Source organism: Odontesthes bonariensis, chromosome 23 (genome assembly GCF_027942865.1).
Source record: "Odontesthes bonariensis isolate fOdoBon6 chromosome 23, fOdoBon6.hap1, whole genome shotgun sequence".
In the NCBI taxonomy this organism is placed as follows: domain Eukaryota; kingdom Metazoa; phylum Chordata; class Actinopteri; order Atheriniformes; family Atherinopsidae; genus Odontesthes; species Odontesthes bonariensis.
In genome coordinates, this window is record NC_134528.1 from 30,562,068 (window position 1) to 30,584,690 (window position 22,623).

The 22,623-nt window shown below is 40.8% G+C and overlaps 1 protein-coding gene across 1 annotated transcript in view; it reads left to right on the forward strand.

Moving 5' to 3' along the window:
* myo15b (myosin XVB) overlaps positions 1–22,623 on the forward strand; it is a 79,645-nt gene that overhangs the window by 8,465 nt on the left and 48,557 nt on the right. The window contains exons 5-20 of the mRNA XM_075457115.1: positions 10,252–10,361; positions 10,513–10,587; positions 12,156–12,249; positions 12,359–12,462; positions 12,582–12,645; positions 13,078–13,191; positions 13,306–13,467; positions 13,542–13,655; positions 13,730–13,788; positions 15,674–15,797; positions 15,896–15,991; positions 16,116–16,247; positions 17,083–17,208; positions 17,597–17,674; positions 19,646–19,794; positions 21,761–21,806. Of these exons, the coding sequence (XP_075313230.1) occupies positions 10,252–10,361; positions 10,513–10,587; positions 12,156–12,249; positions 12,359–12,462; positions 12,582–12,645; positions 13,078–13,191; positions 13,306–13,467; positions 13,542–13,655; positions 13,730–13,788; positions 15,674–15,797; positions 15,896–15,991; positions 16,116–16,247; positions 17,083–17,208; positions 17,597–17,674; positions 19,646–19,794; positions 21,761–21,806 (1,647 nt within the window). The remainder of the gene's footprint in view (positions 1–10,251; positions 10,362–10,512; positions 10,588–12,155; positions 12,250–12,358; positions 12,463–12,581; positions 12,646–13,077; positions 13,192–13,305; positions 13,468–13,541; positions 13,656–13,729; positions 13,789–15,673; positions 15,798–15,895; positions 15,992–16,115; positions 16,248–17,082; positions 17,209–17,596; positions 17,675–19,645; positions 19,795–21,760; positions 21,807–22,623) is intronic.

Here is a 22,623-nt window from a genome sequence, read left to right on the forward strand (position 1 = left end):
GGTTAAAACCTCTTTAACCTCGTGGTTAAAGTCATGATATAGGATACTGATGAATAAAAAATTGCTGATTAAAAAAATAGTACTGATCAAACACTTGGAAAGCACTTCCTGCTTCTGAAGAGTACAGACGTCTCTGCTTCCTCCTGCTGCTTACTGCTTTATTCGCTTTTAAATCATTCTACTTCTTTCCACAAGTCTTGGATATAATTTTATTATGTTATTCTTTTTCTTTTAATTGTATATTTGTAAACAATATTAGCCCACCTGTTTACAAAGAGAATCGGACAGAACACTGGGCCTCATGCAACAACCGTTCATACGCACAGATTTGTTCTTAAACCGTGCGTACGAGTGATTTAAGAGAATTTGCGCATTCACCAATCTTTTCGTATTTTACGTTTTCTTTCAGGTACGAACAGAATTTACGAGTGATCCAGACCTGTCGTAGGAGTTTCCTAAAACAGTCCGCTGTTATTCCAATCAAGTTTGCTTCGCTAATGGATTGTATATTTAATTACTTTGAAGCAAACAGAAATAAATATATACATTATACCCCATAATAATGCTGAAATTATTCTGTTTGACTTAAATTATGCACTAATTGAAGGTTAATTTGTATATAACAAGGTCAATGGGAAGTGTAACCAGCGGCTGACTTGCTACTTTTGGATGCCTTAGCCCGTCAGGCTCTTGGAAGAGAGCGTGTAGATACCCATGTGGAGACAGACGAACGGGTGACATCGCTATTTAGATTGCCAAGGACTGTGCTGGAGAGAAACACGCCGATTAAACCCAATTCCACCCAGCAATAGACTGCACACATATACGCACTGAGCTGAAGGCCAGGTGGGTGTGTCTCTACACAGCGGGGGGGCAAACTGCTCTATAGCCCAGAGAAATCTGGCATGCTGTGTTTTGCACAAGATTGCCATGAACAAGGGTCTCCACCTGAACCAGCCCAGGCAGACCAGAGGGTGTGGTGCCAGGAGACCCCCCTCATGGACCACCCCATCAAAGAGCCATCATGATGAGGCAACAACTGATTGCACGGCTTTAGTTGCAGTCATCGAGCGCCTGCCCATGGCGAGACGTTTTTGGGTTTTTTAAGCCATTTTCATATCAAACCATTTCTTGTTTATTTCGGTGACATTACGAACTACAGGTGACACAGAATTAACAGCACTCGTAATAACTTCCCATTTCTTGGCTTTAGCAGGTCCTGTAATTCCACTGCTGACTCTGCTAAAAATGACAGATTTTCCTTTCTGGATCTCTGAAAGCAGAACTTCAGTCTCAGAGCCCCTAAAGTTGTTCTTTTTGCACCTTGATGCCATTCTCATGACTCAGCACTCAACACTTCCTGGCACAGGAGAGAGGACGCACAGCCTTATATGGTGTTATTTTGGGCGTGGAGTATGCAAATCTACTATCCTCGTGCACGTGCACTTAAATACGCACAGGTGGCATTCATCATTTACGCAGGTCGTTTACACACTTTTTCCCAAGTTAAAGGTGGGGTATGAGATGTTTTCTGGAGCATTTTTTATCATATTGTCTGAAAGCCTCCTCCCGACCCCATTGCACCCACTAAAATAGAATGTTTGGAAAAAAAATTTATATTTTAGTCCATTGTAGAGGGTGTAGCAAGAGGAAATGTCTGACCAATAGAAGTAATGATGAGAGTTACTTCTATTGGATTCTGACATGCCAATCAACCGTCAGCCCCCCTCACCCCTCCCCCTGCGCGTTCACAGACTCGTGACTCGTTCGTGTGTTTTGAAGGCGTGGTTTAGAGGGGTGGGCTGAAGGGAGAGGCAAGGTTGTGTATTTTCAAAAATATAGCTTGCAGGAACCGTTTTCTCAGACCCCACAGTGTTTCCCACAGATGTGAAGGCGATGTGTGGTGGGGGGGGGTAAAAAATTCTTCAAAATAATTCCTTCGTTAATAATTGGTCACACAGAACTTTATTGTATTAACCCATAAGAACCCAGACCCATTTGTACTTAAATTAAAATTAAGGGGGTTATAACAGCCTAAATAGACCACATAGAACCCATTTCAGAATTTTTTTCCAAAATACCACCCCCCACTGTCAGAGATCTGTAATGTGACATATATGTCACATCGGGAGTTAAGAACCTGGATAATTTCTCCATCAAGGAAAATGATGGGGGACGTAAGGATGTGTGACACCTGTGTCACGGTGGGTGACACAGGTGCGGCTTTTCTGCAGATTTTCACATCTTCATTGTAAACAAATGAATAACATAGCTAATTACACTGGTGGGACTGTTCAGCTGTTTCAGACTGATACCTCCGGTTCAGGCTGCTCCTCATCCTCAACACGTCTCTTTTTCAATCGCCGAAAATATTTTTCAATACTCATCTGGATTGAAGCAGCAAACATTCAGTGTAAGAGTTTAAAAAAACTACTTTATTTGATTCGCAGCTGCTAGTGTTTAGACCTCGACAACCCAACTACATTTTTTTTTTTTTTTTACGGCAAACTTGCGACTAGTTAACTTTATAAAGAAGGCGTAATCGCTTGTTTGCTATGGGTCGGGTCAGGACGGGACAACATTGTATTAAAAATATAAAATATTTTTATAGGACTTTTTAATGTGTGATTTTATAAAGGTGCACGTGATACCAACCTTTCGTGAATTTCGCCAGCCGTCTTCTTTCGGTTGAGCCAGAGCTATTGAGAATGAGGAGTCACGTGACTCCGGTCGGCTGGTCGGCCATGTTGGCAGAAGAATCTATTGGTTGCCAGGGGCAACGCCATTAACTTAACGGATATCCTCCCGCATTTGTCATTTCGGCAGGGCTGAGACAAATACAAAAGAAAGAAAGAAAGCAAAGCAATTGAGAGAGATAAGGCGAAAGAAAAGGGACCTTGCAGGGAAAAGCTTATTACAAGCGCAAAGCAGCGGCATTTGGAGAAACTGTCCAGCATCCAAAATATTGATCCTTACGAGCTCCCTGCAGCAGAATGGCACCTCCGTGCACATATATGGACATAGTCAATTATCTTGTCTTTGGTGTAAGTTACTACACTATGCAGGAGTTTAAAAGTCACAAATCTTTGGAATCGTACGAGACTTTCTGCTGTGGCTGGGTGCAGGACTTGGCCATCTACAAGCCTCCAGGTGGCTCTGGTGATGATAACAGCGTTGTACTGGCAAAGGTAAGGTTCTTGTCATGCGTTTTAGTGTGTTGTAATTACATTGCATTTAGACACTTCTTGACCAAAATGGCAACGTAATTAACTGCGACTTGTTTCGTAAACACTAGATTAACGAGATGTTCAATGTACACAAACGTTTCCAATGTTTTGATGTATGCTAAAGCTTATGTTTAGGTATTTAGTTGTCATTTGATTTTAGCCCAACGACACATACTGTAGCAGGTGATTGTGTTGGGTGTTGGGGGCTGCAAAGTGAACAAACCAGTTCTGGGTTGGCTAGGGTACTTATGTGTGAATGCAAGGCGTACATTCCTGGTTAGATTTAAGCCATTAACATTTTGAATGCAAGGTGTACATGTCCTGGTTAGATTACAGCCATTATCAATGTGTCTAAAGTGTAGACTGTAACTTGAAATAAATGCTTTTTACTGTTTAGTTTATTTAACTTTATTTATTTTACAGGTCCTGCATTCACGGAGACTCTGTGAGCCTCCACTTACCAGTCCAGTGGTATCACTTCAGTTGTGTGGGGCTTGTGGACAGACCCTCCGCTGACACGCCATGGTTTTGGTCTTCTTGTGCTGAATAGTGTTTCTTTGTTCTTTTGCACTAGTAACAGTATTATTTTATTATTGCTTGTTGTCAATGTTTACATGCTGGAAATTTTTATAATTTTTATTCTGAATGCACACATGTTCTTTTGCACTGTTAACGTTTCCTAGAGGTATATTGCATTCTGCACCTTGCGCCCTTATTCTTTTTTCCTGTTCTGTTAATAAACATTGTTAAGCCATATCAAGTTGTTTCAAGCATTTATTTCAAACAAATTAAAAGGTAATGAACAAGGCACTCAAGCATTTATTTCAAACAAATTAAAAGGTAATGAACAAGGCACTCAAACATTTATTTCAAACAAATTAAAAAGTAATGAACAATGAGGAATGAACTCAAACAACACTTTTGCACATGTTCATTAAGGCACAGCAAACAGTGACAATCTTATCTAAAGGCATTAGGTTTTCACCCTCACATTTGAGCAGCATGTGCACAGGTACAGTTGAATGTAAAAAGCTGAATTTGTCCAGTCAGCGTGGTTCTCCAACATCTCATATGATGGCTTACCTACAACAGAATAAATAGTTTATGAAAAAAATCTATGCAATCAATGGCAAACCCATCACAGAACACATGCAAAATAAAGATACAGACTGAGCTGCTCATGGTATGACAAAAGGGCTGAAGGGGTACACATTAACACATTAGCCACATTAGGGGGTAGTTAACATTCATTTTCGAAGAGGCAACAGTTCGCTAGTTAGCTCGCTAGGCAGCAACGTCAGGTGCACTTCAGGGTTTGCAACAACATAAAGTAACTTCGTAGCTTTAAGAGACAACAACATAAAGAGATTTTTAGATAATGTACCCGAGTGAAAATGTAGAGAACACACTCTCATCGACGGAGGGGTGCAATCGAAAGTAAGGTCCAGCCAGCCAGGCAATCCGGCGTCTCCTCGTCAGGTCAGACGCCTGCTCTCCCTGATGCTGCATCCATTTAGGAAACCGAAAAAAAATGTATTTCGTTGTTCCTATGTTTCCCAAACGTATTATGTGAGGTACTGGAACAGTTCTTCACACAGCAGTGATTTCCAGGCATGTTCTTGCAATTCCGCACTGTTTAAACTTACTGATTTAAAAACACACGCGTACAATGTAAACGAACGGAGAGAATGGCATTTTCTCGCTAGCATTCTGCCAACATGGCGGATAGGGGCGGGGCTGTGTACTATGATGACAACTCCTCATTCTCAATAGAGCTAATCTAATCTAGCAAGCTTCCACGCTTCCAGGGAAGCACGGAGGGGAGGGGCTGTGTGTGTGTGTAGGCTATGCGAGAGAGACGCGAGGGACAGAGAGACGGAGGGAGAGCAGGGAAAGGAAATGCAGCTTAACGAATACAAGTATTTTTTAAATAGCGTTAGAAAAAAAAAATAATAACGAAACGCAATATGTGGCGGCCGATGTTTAATCTGTGGCGCACCACCACGAATTAGTCTATGTGTGGGAAACACTGCCCCACCTTTAAGAGCATTTGTTGAATCTGACGTGGCGCGTTCGTACGAGACCTTCGTACCAAAAAAGTGAGAGAAATTTAGAATAAAAATACGAAAATGCATGAGGCCCAATGTCTCCTAACCCTGCAGTATCAGTGCGCTGCACACAGTGTGAGCTACTCTTTGCGAAGGTAGCACAGCTCGAGAAGAGGATTGAAACGCTGCAAGACATTCGTAACGACGAGGAATTTATTGACTCTATTATAGTTCCTGCGCAGGCTGTGGAGCCTTCATGTGCCAAAGGACTAACTCAGATCTTTCTACACGGGATCACAACTGATGTGGAATCTCACACTGCAGCCCTGGCTGACACACTTCCCTGGATCTGTCCAAATGACACTGGAATATCTGGTGAAGCTTCCAAACCGGACGGTCCGACTGACATCTCACACTGGAACAGTGTTGGTGCCAAACCCAAATCATCAACCCCAGCCAGGATCTGGTCTCATGTTGTCCGTCGCAGAGGTAAATCCAGCACCAAACCTGAACCTCCAGCACTCACTCCGCCACCTGAAGTTCTATTGCATAATAGATACGATCCGTTGACTCAAAATAGAGTGTGTGATGATGAATGTAACCCAAACATGAATGAAAACAAGAGAAATGGCCCCAAACCTCAGCCAAGGGCTAACCAGATCATCAGGAGAAGCCCAAATCCCACAACCAAGGTGAGGACTACAGAAGCGATCGACACCTCCACACAAAAAGCAATAGACACCATTCTGATCGGGGACTCTATAACACAGCATGTCAGAATGGCAAAGACGGAAAATATAACTTTTTCTGATACATCACTCAGGGAACTGATAGATATTTTGCCGACCATTCTGTCTACTCATCCAGATGGCACGAGGATCATTGTCCACACAGGGTCTTTAGATATTCTGAGAAGGAAGACTGGCTCTGAGATCCTGAAGGAAGGCTTTTCTCTGCTGTTGGAGAGACTGTGTCACTATGGAGCACACCGGCTCTCCATTTCTTTTTTAAAGATACATTCCAGTGTAAAGAGATCTCATTTGGTGATTTCACTTCTCTTTGAATATCTTAGTTTTATTTTAAAGGGTGATCCCAAAATTCTGTTCTTAATCATTTACAGATCTCCAGGATACTGTGCAAGTTTTATTGATGATTTTTCTGAATTATTGTCTGTTATGTTATTGTCTGTTGTAAGTACCTGCTTGACTAAACGCTCAAAACTTTTCATCACAATTGAGGTTAAAGCCGCAGGTCGAAAGTCCGTTAGTTCTTTTAGGGATTTGTTTTTTGGCACAAGTACAATAATAGATTCCTTCCATAGCTTAGGGACCTTAAGCAAGAGACAAATGAAATATATCCATAAAAACATTGGAGAATTGATCTGCAGAGACTTTCAGAAGTTTGCTAGTGATCCTATCAGGCCCAGGGCTCTTTCTAAGGTTACATTTGAAAAACTGAGCGTACATTAATATTTGGCTGAGGACATACATTGCTCAAAGTGCTAAACAGATCATTATGTAAGTTTGTAAAATCAAACTCATCATCTACAGTATACATAATATTATCAAAATGTTTAGAAAACCTTTAACCTCTCTGCGTCAGAGACATCCAAAAACACATATTGGATACTCATGATCTTCAGATCATGAACTGCATTAAAAATAGATGGATTAGGGGCTTTTGGTGGCGTAGTGGGTTAGGCGGCCGCCCCATGTACAGAGACTGTAGTCCTCGCTGCAGCTGGCCACGGTTCGAGTCCCGCACCGAGCGGCCCTTTGCTGCATGTCTCCCCCCTCTCTGTGCCCCTTGCATTCCTGTCTCTCTCCAACTGTCCTATCATTAAGGGCATAAAAAGCCCCCAAAAAATAGATGGATTATTTTATGGAAATCACTTCATGCGCTTCCAGAAATCATTATCTATGAACATGGTTCACCGTGACATCCACAGATGTAGGGTGAAGCTTTATAATTTAAAAAAGAAGCACATGTCAACATGATCCAGAAATGTCATCATCTTCTCTGGGCCCAAGCTCATTTAAAGTGGACTGATGCAAAGAGGAAAACTGTTGAAATTGTTTGGAATTCACAGACGCTGAGCCCTCAGCGCTAAAGAGTACAGGAACCATCTTGTATCCAGCTCTAAGTTCAAAAGCCAATTTGAAAATTATTGGTATATGAGATTTACAAATCATTGTATTCTGTTTTGATTTTGCTCAGCGTTCCAACTTTTTTTGGAATCTTTTGTCCTTTTCAGTTTTTCTGCTGAGGCTTTTTCCAGATAGTTATTTACAAGCGGGAGTAGTAGAAATTTCTAGAACGCAAAAAATGCCTGATAGAAGACCCGAAATTCCTGACGAAGTGGAAGATGAAGAGAGATGAAGATGAAGATGAAGATGAAGAGGAAGACATCTCAGATATAGGGTAGGAGCAAGACAGCGAAAAGGGGAATGGAGGAGCTTTGAGCGCTCAGGATGACACATCAGGAATATCTGTAAAGCAGTACTATTGTAACGTAGTTACACTAATTCTTAGTTTGTATTTATTTTTATTTCATGTCACTTCACTAACTCGCCTGTCATTTCAGATCCTGCCATGCAATTTACTCATTTCCCTCGCCTAGGTTTCCTGCCCATCTCCTCACCTGCAGTCTATTTGCTCAATAGTTCTTCAGTGTATATATACTCGTCACTTTCACTTGTTTCCTGCAAGATTGTCTTGTGTTGTACTTTGCCAGGCTATCCAGCATTTCCAGTCCTGCCTACCTGTTCTGACTCTGTTTTGCCTCTCTTGGATTCCGGATACCTGCCTGCCGCTTGTCGGATTTGTTTGCCTTATTCTGATCGCCCGGTTTTGTCCCTGACTTTTTTTTTTTTGACTAAGTAAACGGATCTTCCCTTGCTAATCGCCTGCCTCATTGTCGTGCTTCTGGGTTCTCCTTTGCCAGCATCAGTGATCGTGACAGAACAATCTGGCCACCACGAACCCAGCCGGCACTGACTCAATCTGAAATGAGCTGAGAGCACAGGCCAGCGCTCTTCAGCGCCACGATGAACAATTTACCTCCATTTCAGGCGGTTTGCAGGAGATGGCGGCTCGTCATGATAGGAGCATTCAAGAACTTCTCCATAGGCTCTCGCTGTCAGATCGTGGTCCGGACCCTGCATCGTCTGTCAGCCCTCCTCTAGTGTCGGATGCTCGTTTGCCTCCTCCGGACCGTTATTCCGGTGCTCTGGGTTGCTTCCGGCCGTTCGTCGTACAGTGTTCCCTCGCCTTTGAACTCCAGCCCTCCGCCTTCCCCACCGAAAGATCCCGGGTGGCGTATATTGTCTCTCTGCTTGCCGGCAGAGCTGGAGACTGTGGAACCGCAGAGTGGGAGAAGGAATCCGCCATCTGCTCATCTGCCAAACTGTTCTCCGACGAGCTGCGGAAAGTTTTTCGACCATGTCACCCCCGGAAGAGAGGTTGCTCGGGGTTTGTTTAACGTGGCACAGCAGGGAAGGTCTGTATCCGATTACTCTATTGAGTTCCGTACCATAGCAGCTGAGTAACTGGAACGCTGCTTCGCTCTTCGATGCCTTCTACAACGGCCTCTCAGATGACATCAAAGACGAGCTGGCGGCCCACGATCTTCCTCCTTATTTGGACACACTCGTCTCTCAGTCTATCCGAATAGACAGTCGTCTGCAGGAGCGGTGGAGAAAGAGAGTTTGGTCCGCTGCTTCACCTGGCCAGATTAACCAGCCATTTCACCCTCTGGGGCGTCCTTCTATATATATATATATATATATATATATATATATATATATATATATATATATATACACATGGAATTAAACAATGGTATCAGGGAAGCCAAGTGCAGATAACAGCAGCACATCGAGAACCACTTCATGGACGACAACGTCCGCGGCATTTGGAAAGGAATCAAAGCACTTACAGACTATAACAGCAACACTTCATCGCCCAGCCATGGCACCACACTTCATGATGCTCTGAACCAATTCTTCGCACAGTTCGACAGTCACCCCAGACTAGGAGCTCCCACTGCACCATCAAGAGAGGAACCTGCACACATCCTCTAACATCACTAAGTGAGATCCACTCTGAAGAGGATAGACAACACCAAAGCAGCAGGACCAGACAGGGTGCCAGGCCGCAAACTGAAGGAGTGTTGACCAACATCTTCAACCTGTCCCTTTAACAGAATGCAGTACCCACATGCCTTAAATCCACCACCATATTCCCCGTTCCCAAGAAGCAAGCAGTCAGGTGCCTCAATGACAACAGACCAGTGGCCCTGACACCCATTGCAATGAAGTGCATTGAGAGACTTGTCCTTTCCTACACCACGACCAATATCCCTGCTGATCTGGATAGCCACCAGTTCGTGTACAGAGAAAATATATCAACAGAGGATGCCATCTCTATCGCACTGTCCCACTGGAGCTTCGAAACACATACACTATATTGCCAAAAGTATTCGCTCATCTACCTTTACACGCATATGAACTTAAGTGGCATCCCCTTCTTGATCCATAAGGTTTAATATGACATCGGCCGACCCTTTGCAGCTATAACAGCTTCAACTCTTCCAGGCAAGCTTTCCCCAAAGCTTACCCCCCCCCCCACCCACCCTAGCTGCCACAATGCAAAGGACTACATGTTATATTGCATGCTTCAGTAGTAAGATATCGCACAAAGGAAAGCCAGGTCCTATTTATACCTTAAGGTACGTGCAGAACTACACATCTGCCTTTAGATGATATTTTCACCATATGGGTTCTATAAGGAACTTCCAGACATACTGGTGCCATGTTGATATGTATGTTATATGGTTTCTATAAATCTGCTGGTGCCATATATCACAATGTGTTAATATAATTCAAGTATCATACACAATCATTCGGGTCTGGCTTACCCAAACATACTATCACCTGTGTCAGTGTATTTAAATGTCTGTGTATTCTTTTTTTCAGACTTACATTGGAAATATGCTCCTGTCGATTAACCCCTTCAAGCCACTTAGGTTTAACACAGAGGAGTTAAGACAGAAATACAAGGGCAAAGAGCAGCATACAAACTCACCGTGAGCAAAAATTTCTGTTCTACATTGTCATGCAGCTGTTATTTCAACTGACACCCTTTGCCTCAGCGAAAGGTTTGAGCCCCTTCAAAGTGTCTGGCTGTCTTATAGTTCTCATTGTTAGTGTTTGACATTGTTTTGTTCTCTCCTTCAGCCATGTATATTCCATAGCTGACTCAGCCTTTCGACTTTCTCAGGCCTCCACACTGGAGCAATGTATCATCATAAGGTATTGACAAAAACAACGTTTCAGTCAGTAATTTCATTATTTATCTCCTTGTAGCTTTATTAGAATAAGAATCAAGTCTGTATGCTGCTTCAGGTTTTGCTCAAAAGACCATCAGTTTGCCATCAGTTATGATCTCTAAAGGTAGATAGGTAATTTAAACAAGATATTTGATGCTCTGTTGAAAGCTCGGTCTACAAAAACTGTGTGCATCAAATGTGGTTTAATCCATCACTGGAAATATTTCCCCAAAAATGTTCTATTTGGGGGTCCTAGCAGTGAAGCTGCAGGAACCCATTGAGTTAGTAGCTTTTCCTATTATTGATCAATTTCTGCTACAATTGAAGTCTATGGCAGCCCCATGAACGCTATGGTAAAAAGTTGTGAAATTTGGCACACGTAATCAGCCAAGTGCCAAAGCCAAAGTCTAGAATTTTCATACCCCAAGAGCTTACTCTCTAGCGCCACCAACACATCAAAGTTCAAAGTGCATTCAGCCTAATAACTTTGGACTACTACTCCAAATTTCACAAGTGAGGCATCGTTGGAATCCTTGGATCATGACGAGTCCAACACACCCTATGATGTCAATTTGCATATGCCTAGATTTTCCGCCATTTTGAATTTTATCAAAAAGCTTAAAAAAGCATTTCAGGTCACAGAGATTGTACAATTTTCAAGAAACTTGGCACATAGACTCTTAAGACCAAGCCGCACAAAAGTTATTGTGTGGAATTTTTAATTAGGCTTCCGATTTACCATAAAAGGCAATCAAACTCAAGGTTGACGCCGCCAAACCGGAAGTGAGGCCATACCTTGGCAACCATTTGATGTTATGATGTCAAACTTATAACACAGACTCGTGACTAGGACGGTAAGAGGCCAACGAAGTTTAGTGACGTTTGGCCTATAGGTGGCGCTATATGTAGCAAAAATGCATTTTTGCTCATATCTTTGGACCCCTTGGTCCAAATGTCACAATTGAGGTACCAATGGAATCTCTGGATGCAGACGGGGTCAACGCACCTCATGACGTCATCTGCGCCATCTTGGATTTTCCGCCATTTTGAATTTAATTGAAAACCTTCAAAAAGTATTTCAGGCCACTGAGATTGTCCAATCTCCACGGGACGTGGCACATAGAATCTTTAGACAAAGCCGCACATAAGTTATCATGTGGATCTTTTTATTTCACTTCCGTTTAACCGCGACAGCCAATCAAACTCTGCGCCGACTCGCAAACGGGACATTTGGCCGTATCTCTGTGATGCATTGATGTATCAATGTCAAACTTGGTGCATGGACTCACGACGCCTTCCTGAGCAGCCCAAGCCTTCCCTATTGTGCCATTCTGCTAGGACCCCCATATCGCTGCTTGCAGCTATATTTTCTGAGTGAGATTTCCTTAGAAAATGACCTGCTGTTTTAGGAAATCACTGGACTTTTAAACAAATTATTTAAAAAGTTATTGTTAAGTGTCTTTTAAAACTGTAGGAACTTATGACTAACTGCACTACCTTTATTTTGATTCTAAGAATGTTGATTTGTCTGATACTGTGCTTCTGGTGTAGTGGACAAAGTGGTTCAGGGAAGACTGAAGCTACCAAGCTCATAGTCCACTACCTCAGCTCCATTTATAAGGGCAGAGAAGACAATTTCCGACCGGTACGTCCCTGTGGAAAACAAAAGATCAGATGGCATTTAGCATCCCTGAAGAGAATAAGCTGATACACCCCCAACCAAATTAATTTTGCTCTTGCTCTTGTTTAATCAGCCCATGAAGGTCTTTCCCATCCTAGAGAGCTTTGGGAATGCCAAGACTATCCTCAACAACAACTCTAGCCGCTTTGGCAAGTACCTCCACATCCACATTCTCCAGTAAGTCCAACAGTTGATACTGTAGTTTTTGTGATGTAGTATTTTTTCTTCTTCTTTTGTTTCAACAAAGATTAATTGTAGCTGTTTAATTTAACATTGTGTCACCTCTGGGTTTACAGGGGAGTTGTTGTAGGGACTTCACTGTCCAAATATCTCCTGGAGAAGTCTAGGGTTGTCTTTCAGGTGAGCACATCTCAACTTGGTAGTGGTTTTTAGGAATCCCAGCAACATAGTTTTGGGGATGGGGGTGGCAGATAGTTGGGCTGTCGAGCATGCTGGTTCGGCTTTCTCTTTCAATGTTACATTGATTGTATGATGAAAGAATTCTGATCACTTTCTTCTTCCTCAACTTGCAACAGCAAGTCAACTTTTTAGTTATGAGGGGAATGATCTTTTCATTTTGGGAATTAATTTTATCTAATGAAATAACAAAATCTAGTCGATGTTGACATTAACCAACATTTTGTACAATACAGTCTTATATGATGGTGTATGACTGTACATTCATTCATCATGTATGACAGAATAGTCATATGCATTGAATTTTGATTATGTTTTCACAACCTCAACAAGCCATCAGCTTTAAGTTAGTTCCTTTTCTCATTTACCATGTAGACCAACAAAGAAAGGAACTACCATGTGTTTTATGAGCTGCTGGCAGGTATGAACGACTGGGACAAACAGGAACTCTACCTACAAGGAGCCGAGACCTATTACTACCTAAACCAAGTACGTCACACTGAAAAAATCCAATTCTAATCTTTTTTTCCTCTTTCTTTCCCCTCTTTTATCACTCATTGTGCACAGTATTCATGCCTTCTTTTAAAAATCACTCTTGTCTAGGGTGGTGCCTGTGAGTTGAGGGGGAAGCAGGACAAAGAGGACTTCCAGCTTTTGGTTCAGTGCTTTGAGACAATTGGTCTAAAGGCTGATCAGATCTCCACCATGTGGGCTATCCTCTCTGCAATCCTACAGCTGGGCAACATCTGTTTCAATTCATATGAGGTGTGTGTATGGCAAGAATGATAGTAAGAGTTAGTTAAGACAATGCTATAACACATTAGTTGGTATTGTTTCAGAGTGAGTCATTCCAGGTGGCTCGTATCTTAAGTGAGGCTGAGAGCAGGAGGGTTGGCTCCTTGCTGCAGATTTCCACTGAGGCCCTGCAGACAGTCATCACCCACAGAGTCACAGTCAGTAGCCACTCATGTACCAATTAGTCTCTTGATGAGCATGTGTGCACACAGATTGATTTTCTTTTTCTCAGGAAACCACTTATGACAGGATTTACTGCCCTCTGTCTGTGGAAAGTGCCATAGAATCAAGGTAAGAGCTCTAATATACCCATTTCCTTTCTACTCAAAGCAGCATTGGCTGTGGAGACATTTCAATGCTTTCGGTGTTAATAATATCATTCTTTCCGTCACTCCTCATAATTCACGACCACAGATGATGGTTGGGATTTAGATCAACCTGTAAATCAGAACATTTGCCTTCAAGGTATTTCCCCCCTGCCACAATATTCTGGTATACATTAGGGGCCTCTCCATCAGTCAACCTTACAATGCATCTTATTTTCCCTCTGCAACAAGACTGTGAGAGATCATATTTCTCCAGTTTTAGCTTCTCTTCATTGGCTCCCTGTTAAATTCAGAATAAAATTTAAAATTCTTCCCCTCACATATAAAGCTCTAAATGGCAAGATTTTCCAAACAGAGAGTTTCACTCTCAAACTGCAGGTATCTTTGTGGTTCCTAGACTTTCTAAAAGTAGAATGGGAGGCAGAGCCTTCAGTTATTAGGCCCCTCTCTTGTGGAACCAGTTGCGAGCGGGGCTTAATTTGTGCCGGATCCTGGAACAGGACTATCCCTTTAAGGACCGCTCCAGGAGTGGCTTAATGGCAGCTGTCTTTAGTGTTTTTAAAAAGTCGGATGGTATTATGTCCGAGTGCAAGTTGTTGATTTCAGATGCCGAACTGTTTCCTCTACGATTTTTAAATCAACAATATTAAATTGTGACATAACGTCAGAGTTATTTCTAGGTTTTAGACACATATTCGTTGCATTTCTCTGTGGAGAGGAGGTCTGGGTTTGACTGCTTAGGAGGATTTGTGAGTTTTTCAACCATAGCAAACAGAGTTGGAGAATTATTAATCATTTCAGATAAATGCAGCTGTCTGGCCTTGCACAGCTCATTGTTATAACTACGCAGGCTTTGTTTGTACAGCTCATAGTGAATCTGAAGCTTTGTTTTCCTTCACTTACGTTCAGCTTTCCTGCATTCTCTTTTCAGGTTTTTGACCGTAGTGGTGTTTCTCCATGGGGTTTTCTGTTTGATCAAGGTGCTCTTGATTCTTATCGGTGCAACAGCTTCCATTACATTCAACATTTTTAAGTTAATGATCCAGCATTCCTTCAACCGACTCTGCGCTCATTGTTGGTAACATAGCTATGGCCTCCCTAAACTGAGCACTTGTTTTCTCATTAATGTACCTCTTCTTAACTGAGAAGCTGGTTGTTTGAACATTCTGAGTGATCAATAAATCAAATAAAATACAAAAATGGTTAGACAAGGCCAAATCAGTAACAACAACAGAAGAAATATCAACACCTTTAGAAATGAGCAGGTCCAGAATGTGACTTCGAAGGTGGGTAGGTTCTGTTACATGTTGCCACAAAAGAAAATTCTTTGACATTACCATCCGTCATATTATCCATGTGAATGTTAAAATCCCCGGTCAAGATGCGGGCACAATATGGGTCCAAGAGACAGGGAGACCTTGGTCACAATACAATATGACTATATCATGACAGCCTCTATCTCTCAGCGGCAGTAGCTCCATTGGCACCCATCAAAATTTCTTCAGAAATTTAAGATTGCTTATTTAAGATGCTTCCTGTTAAATGACAGTCCTTCACCATGAATCCAAAATTTGATATTACTTTGTCCTGTCCTGTCCTGTCCTAATGATTACTAACAGTGCTGGACTGTTTGCGTGTCGGCATTATCTCGTGTGAAGTTTCTCTTCAAATGTCTGATTGGATGAAGCATCCCTGCATCCTTGAAGCGCCATGCCCGCCAAACGGGGGACAACAGGCCACAATTGGTCAGTCACGAGGCTGCGTCACTGGCCAAAATGCTGCCTAGGTGCGAGGGCCTTCATCACTGCTTGCAGCTTTAATGTTCGTTTTGTTTTCTTCTTCCTCTCTAGAGATGCCATTGCCAAAGCCTTGTATTCAGTGCTGTTTGACTGGCTGTTGGAGCAGATCAATGACTGGCTGAGTCCCACAGAGATGGACAGCACAGTGGGTGTTATTGACATCTACGGTTTTGAGGTTGGTACCCATGATTAGGATCAGAAAATTTCCAAGTGACCGATTATATTCATTTTGTGCTGAATGTGGCTTCACAACGCCTCTATGTTCTTGCGCAGGATCTGGGAGTGAACAGCTTTGAGCAGTTGTGTATCAACTTTGCCAACGAGAAGCTGCAGCATTTTCTTAACAAAGCAGTCATTTCTCAGGAGCAGGTCCGTGAGTTGAAAACTGATTATAAAGATCAAATAATTATCATTATGCCTTTCCTTTCCCTGAGTGGGGAAACTTTTAACATCAGTTTGCACTTTGCAGTATTACAGTGCACATGTCTTGCAGGAGGAATACAGTGCAGAACACATCAAGTGGAATCCAATTTCACTCAAGGATTTCCACTGTTGTCTAGAATTGATTTCCTTGAGGCCACATGGCATCCTTCGCATACTTGATGATCAGACCTGCCTCCCACAGGTACACACCCTGACTCACACCCCACATGCTTATAACTCTTTCTCTCTGAGCAGCCTCATGACATGATGCAGTCCCTTACCAATCATTATAATCTTAAAAGACAGAACTGAATGCTACACCCCAACTTTCAAATCTAACTGTCACGTTCACTGATGCTGGCAAAGGAGAACCCAAAAGCACCACAATGAGGCAGGCGATTAGCAAGGGAAGATCAGTTTACTTAGTCCAAAAAACAGTCAGGGTCAAAACCAGGTGATCAGAATAAGGCAAACAAATCCAACAAGCGGCAGGCAGGTATCCGGAGTCCAAGAAAGGCAAAACAGAGTCAGAACAGGTAGGCAGGACTGGAAATGCTGGATAGCCTGGCAAAGTACAACACAAGACAATCTGGCAGGAAACAAGTGAAAGTGACTAATATATATACACTGAGGAACTAATGAGCAAATAGACTGCAGGTGAGGAGGAGATGGGCGGGGAAACCTAAGTGAGGGAAATGAGTTAATTGCATGGCAGGGAAGAAAGGCAGGAAATGAGAGTTAGTGAAGTGACATGAAATAAAAATACAAACTAAGAATTAGTTTAACTACGTTACACTAACCTAAATATAATTCCAGCTATGACCAAAGTATTAAAACTCAAATATCCCTAATTCCTCATTCTGGTATCTCAGATTAGTTCTCATCAAGATGCACACCATTACACCTTCATCAACCTTTATAAAGTCATACTGAGTATTACTTTGCTATCAATCAGACATCATGATATTGTGTTCATTTTTGTAATTACAACAATGTATAGGTATTTTGTCCTGTACCTTTGTGGTGGGTTTAAACAGGCCACTGACCACACCTTCCTCCAGAAGTGCCACTACCACCATGCAGACAGCCCATACTATGCCAAGCCCAAGAACCCGATGCCAGTTTTCACTGTTTATCACTACGCTGGAGCTGTCACATATCAGGTATCACACACTTCTGCAACAGATGTGTATTTATTAGTGTCAAAAAACTTAAAGAAAGTCTCTGTTTTAAAATGATTTAAAATGCCTTCATTCACACTCCCTGAGGGTCTGGACGTCAGAACGCATTATCATATACTATACCAAGATGTTTTTGCCTTCATCGCTTCCTCTGAGAATCTTTTAGCTAAAAATATGTCCATGCCATGAAAATGAGGGGATATAAATAGTTTGAGAGTGCTTAGCGTTTTTTTAACATTCAAGTCTCTACCTATCCAATCCAAAAAGCCCCTCATATAGATCTATCTTGAAACCAGGAAGCACTTCTACACTAACATCATTAAATGTGTGTTCCTAATTGACTGAAAAAGAATGTCACCATCTTTTCCAGGTCCACAATTTTCTAAATAAAAACCATGACCATTTCAGGACAGAAGTGGTGGAGCTTTTTGCCAGGAGTCGGATACAGGTGAATCATCTGACATTAAAATATAATGGAGTGATTATAGCAGTCCTTGGATTTAGATATCATATGTAAGTAAAGTAGTAGATGACACATTGTGACTACAGACTATCCATGAGAAGTTATTGATTATGTTACAAAATCAGATAGACATTATCTGTATCATCTTTAGTATATTTTGAGAGACTTTGTCACATTGCAGCATCTTTTTCAAAATAGGAGCTTTTATTGTTAATAGGTAATATGAATATCATGATAATACCGTTTCTTATTTTGAACAAAAGGTCTTTATTAAATTCTCATTGAAAGTATACAAATCCCAATTATAAAACACCTTGTGTGGCTTTTTTAAAATTAAAACTCTAATAAGAAAAAAAAACAAACATCCTCATCAAGGTTTTTTTTTCATTGCTTTGCCTTTTCTCATCAATAGTTGATGAGAAATGTTACACTGAATCTTTTGAATTCCATCAAAAGATTCAGTTAGAAACAAAACTTATAACTTCCTCAAAGCTTATAGGATCGGTATGCTGTGTGAAAGGTAAATAAAAGTAGAATGCTACAAATCTCATATACTAATATTTTGACTTACAATGAACATAGAAAACATGTCATTGGTTTAAAGTTTGTTTAAAGAGATTTTTGCTATTTTATGATAAATGAACTGTTCTTTCTTTCTTTTGATTTGATTTCTTTTTAAATATACAGAAGCAACATGTCTCAAAGAAGTTGGGACAGGGAAACAAATGGCTGGAAAAGTAGGAAGAAACTACTGTAGGAAAATCCTGCAAAGAATTAGGTTTATTAACGACAGGTCAGTAACATGACAGGGTATAAAAAAGAGCATCTTAGAGAGGTGGAGTCTCTCAGAAGTAAAGATGAGCAGAGGTACAGCAATCTGTAAAAATCTACAAGTCTACAAATTGTGGAACAGTTTTCTAACAATGCTCTTTGGTGTAAAACAGTGAAGAGTTTGGATAATCCACCATTAACGGTACATAATATTCTGAGACTCTAGAGACATTTCTGTGCATGAGGGACACAGCGGAAAATCAATATTGGATGCCCATGAGCTTCAGGCCCTCAGGCAGCACTGCATTAAAACCACACATGGGTCTGTGCTGGAGATCACTGCAAAGGCTCAGGAACACTGGCAGAAATCATTGTGAACACAATTCACCATCCCATCCACAAATGAAGGCTGAGGCTCTATTAAAGAAAGCACAGATGTTTTCTCTGGAACAAAGCCAATTTAAAATGGACTGTAGAAAAGTGTTCTCCGGTTAGATTATCTAAAAGTTGAATTTGAAAACCCTTTTTGGAAATCAAGAACCATCTAGCTTTTTAACAGTTCTCAGTTCAAAGCTTGCATTGCTGATGGTATGGAGGTGCAATAATGCCCATGGAACTGGCAACTTGCACATCTGGAATGGCTCCATCAATGCTGAAAGGCATTAGAGTAGAACATACTGCATACATTACATCTGTTCCAGCAGCACGGCTTCATAGTAGCAGAGTCCGGGTTCTGGACTGACCTGCCTGCAGTCCAGACCTTTCACCAGCTGAAAACATTTAGAATACAACAAGAAGAACCAGGACTGCTGAGCAGCCAGAATCCTCTATCAGACAGGAATGGGCCAACATGGTAAACAGGTCCAGCAGCTGGTCTCCTCAGTTCCCAGATGTTTACAGATGTTGTTTAAAAAAAGAGGGGATGCTACACATTAATACATCAAATTCTAGATGAGAAGGTATTTTCATGAAAAAGTCAAATGTTTCACGTTCAGCAATTGTAATGTTTTCTTTTTTTTTAAATTGTGAATAAAATGTTCATTTGTGAGATTTGCAAATCATTGCATTCTGTTTTTATTTACATTTGACATAGTTTCGCAACCTCAAGTTTCACTTGAAGCAGTTCAATTATTTTAATTTCTACACTAATTTCTATGAGCATATCTCTTTAATATGGTCCCATAGATGATTTCCGAGCTGTTCCGGAAGGTTCAAGACAAATACATCCAACAGAGAGAGCTGGGTTGGAGGGGGAAGGGACTCCGCCACCAGTCCTCCACTGCTGCTTCACACTTCCTCCAGTCCCTGACTGAACTCACCACCCGCTTGGAGAGGTACTGACACATTGAGTAAAGTGGCTGATGCAGAGCTGTTATGGCTGAATGTGGAGGCTGAAATTGGATGGCTGTGTACAAAGTGACTTTTGTAAATGTCATGAGAAAAGAGACGAGGAGTTCATAATATTTTCATTTTGTGTTAATTATCACGGATTGCAGTTGACATCATGATATATATTAGAAGACTTCTGCAGCTGTTTTGCATCTTATTTCATCCTAATTTATAAAGTTGCATTTAATACTTATAGTTCATTATTTGCTTTAAATGTTTTTTTAATTACCTAAAACATTATTATACTCATCAAAATGCATCAGTACAAAAAATACATACAGTGCAGAATATCATTAAGTCATTCAAGGAATCTGCAGGAAATTCAGTGTATAAAGGATTTAGGAGCAAGCCTAAACTGGACACGTCATGCTGCCTTCAAGACCATCCATATTTCAAGCAGACAATGTAAAATTCTGCACACGTTCCAAAGGCACGGCTGAGGAAGAAGAGTGTACGGGTGCTGGACTGGCCTGCCTGCAGTCCTGACCTGTCCCCAACAGAGAATGTTGGAGAACTCTGAAAGGAGAAATGCAGTGATGAGCCTGTACAGCTACACACCTCCATATGAGTTTGCAGGAAGAATGGGACTAAAACAAAATACCCGAGACTGTAAATATATTACAAAGGGGAATATTACATATATCCATGTATTACTTATATTATATTACTTAGTAGAATGTGTTGCAAGCCAAAAATGGATTTATATTAATATATGAAATGCAGCTGATGAGAAAAAGGTGAAATATCTTGGGTTCATAAAGTCTGCAATGAAATAAAAGTCTAAATATATGAAAGAATCATTGTTTTTATTTATTTGTATTTTCCATACAATCTCCAATTTTTGGATTTGAGGTTGTAATACCATGAATAAAAACGCCCTGTGAGGCCAGCAATTCTTGTGATCTAAATGGTTTTTGGTGTTCATGACAGAACAGTGGTAAAATGTTTTGCAAGCTGCAAGAGAAAAAGTTTTGCAAAAAATATTTTTGTCATTTCCTTCATTGTATGAAAAAGTTAGAGAAAATATGGTACAAGGTATAGAGCTGTTTAAAGAGCAACAAAGTGAATGTTGACAGGAAGTCATGGTGTATTAACGTGTCCAACACAGGACTTTCACATCGGAAACTAGTTGGCGGGCTAAAACAGCTTAAAAGCACCCCTTGGATGACATTTGCAAACTACATAGAATGGAACTAGCAAAGCCACTGGCTGACAGAGTGAGCATTGAGATCAGCTGCTATCAGCTGATGCACTAAGACTGGCTGAGTTTGACCCCATGCTCTACCTAAACTAATGCTACTTTCTTTGCTCTTTATTTTTGCAGATGAACAGAAACTAAGTAATATAGCCTAATATAAACATCTTTTGTTTTACCTATCTTTTCTATTTCCTATTGTTTAAAACCACGTTTTCAGATCAGTCAGGAAAAGTGTTTTGTTGCCTTGTAGGGTTTACGGAGAGAACCTACAGAAATATGTTTTAAGTTTTATATTTCTTGTTATGCAGGCCCAAAGCTGTTGTTTAGCATCATTTGTAAAAGTGCTAAAGTTTGGATGAACACAATAGTGCATATCACCTGTAATGAACTTTAAAAGTGGATTCTTTTATAATGACAAAAAACTACATATAAACCTTTCCTGACATATTGAGGTAGTTCAGATGTTGCAAATAATTGTTAGCAACTAACACAGACCATGTTTTGTTAATGATCAGCTTGTTTCATATTTAAACAGAATGTAGATTCATGAGTAAATACACACTCCACATGCTTGAAATGTACAGTGCCTCTGTAGATGTCCTCCACAAGTCCACAGTTTTGCACCCTGTTCATCATTCTCCGTCTTCATGTAAAAGTTGTACTTCTGCCCTGATGACTGACCCATGTCTATGTTTCTCTTCTTGCAATCTCAGGTGCAGAACTACCTTTATCTGCTGTCTGAAGCCAAACTATGTCAAGGTAACTCCAGCTAATGTAAACATTTTGTTGTATTTTATCAAATTTTTATCATAACCATTTGATAACCATTTGTTGAGCAGATGAACTGCATTGGATAAGTTTTCACTGCCTAAACCTATATAGTGCATAACATGGTGTGTATCAGTGAGCTCTTATTTTTGGCTTGTATTGTGTCTACAGTGTTTGGACCCAACACAACACTGCAACACTATGTAAGAGATAAAGTTATGAAGTAATTCCTAGCCATTACTGTTAAAACAAATGCTGATGCTGTAGGGTAATTTTATGTTTGCAGATTGTTAAATCTTCACTCAATTTAGAATCAGTCTGCACTCTTCCATTACAAAAATATCAATTGATGGTTGGTCTGTTTTACATGCAGTCAACCTATGTATTTTTTCAGCTGCTGTTCCCTGAACTTTCTGCATTATCTCTATCTGCACTATCTTTACATGTTCAGAGTTAGCATAACAATGGACAGCTTTTGTTTTTTCCGTTGCTCGTTTTAACAACAAATCTAGGTATAATAAAATTAATTGAATTCAATTCAGTTTATCTATATAGCGCCAAATCACAAAAATTGTTATGTCAAGCACCTCAGTGATATAGTCCAATTCAAGCCAATTAGAATTCAATTCATTTTAATCCAATCCAATAAATGAAATTCAAAATTAGTCCAATTAATTCAAATAGAGCCAATTCAAAAAATAGTTTCCTAGCTAAGGAAACCAACAGATTACACTGAAACTTGTCTTCAGTCCAATCTCCCGGCCTGAGCGTGCCTGATGCGACCGTGGAGAGAAACCACTCCCTTTGA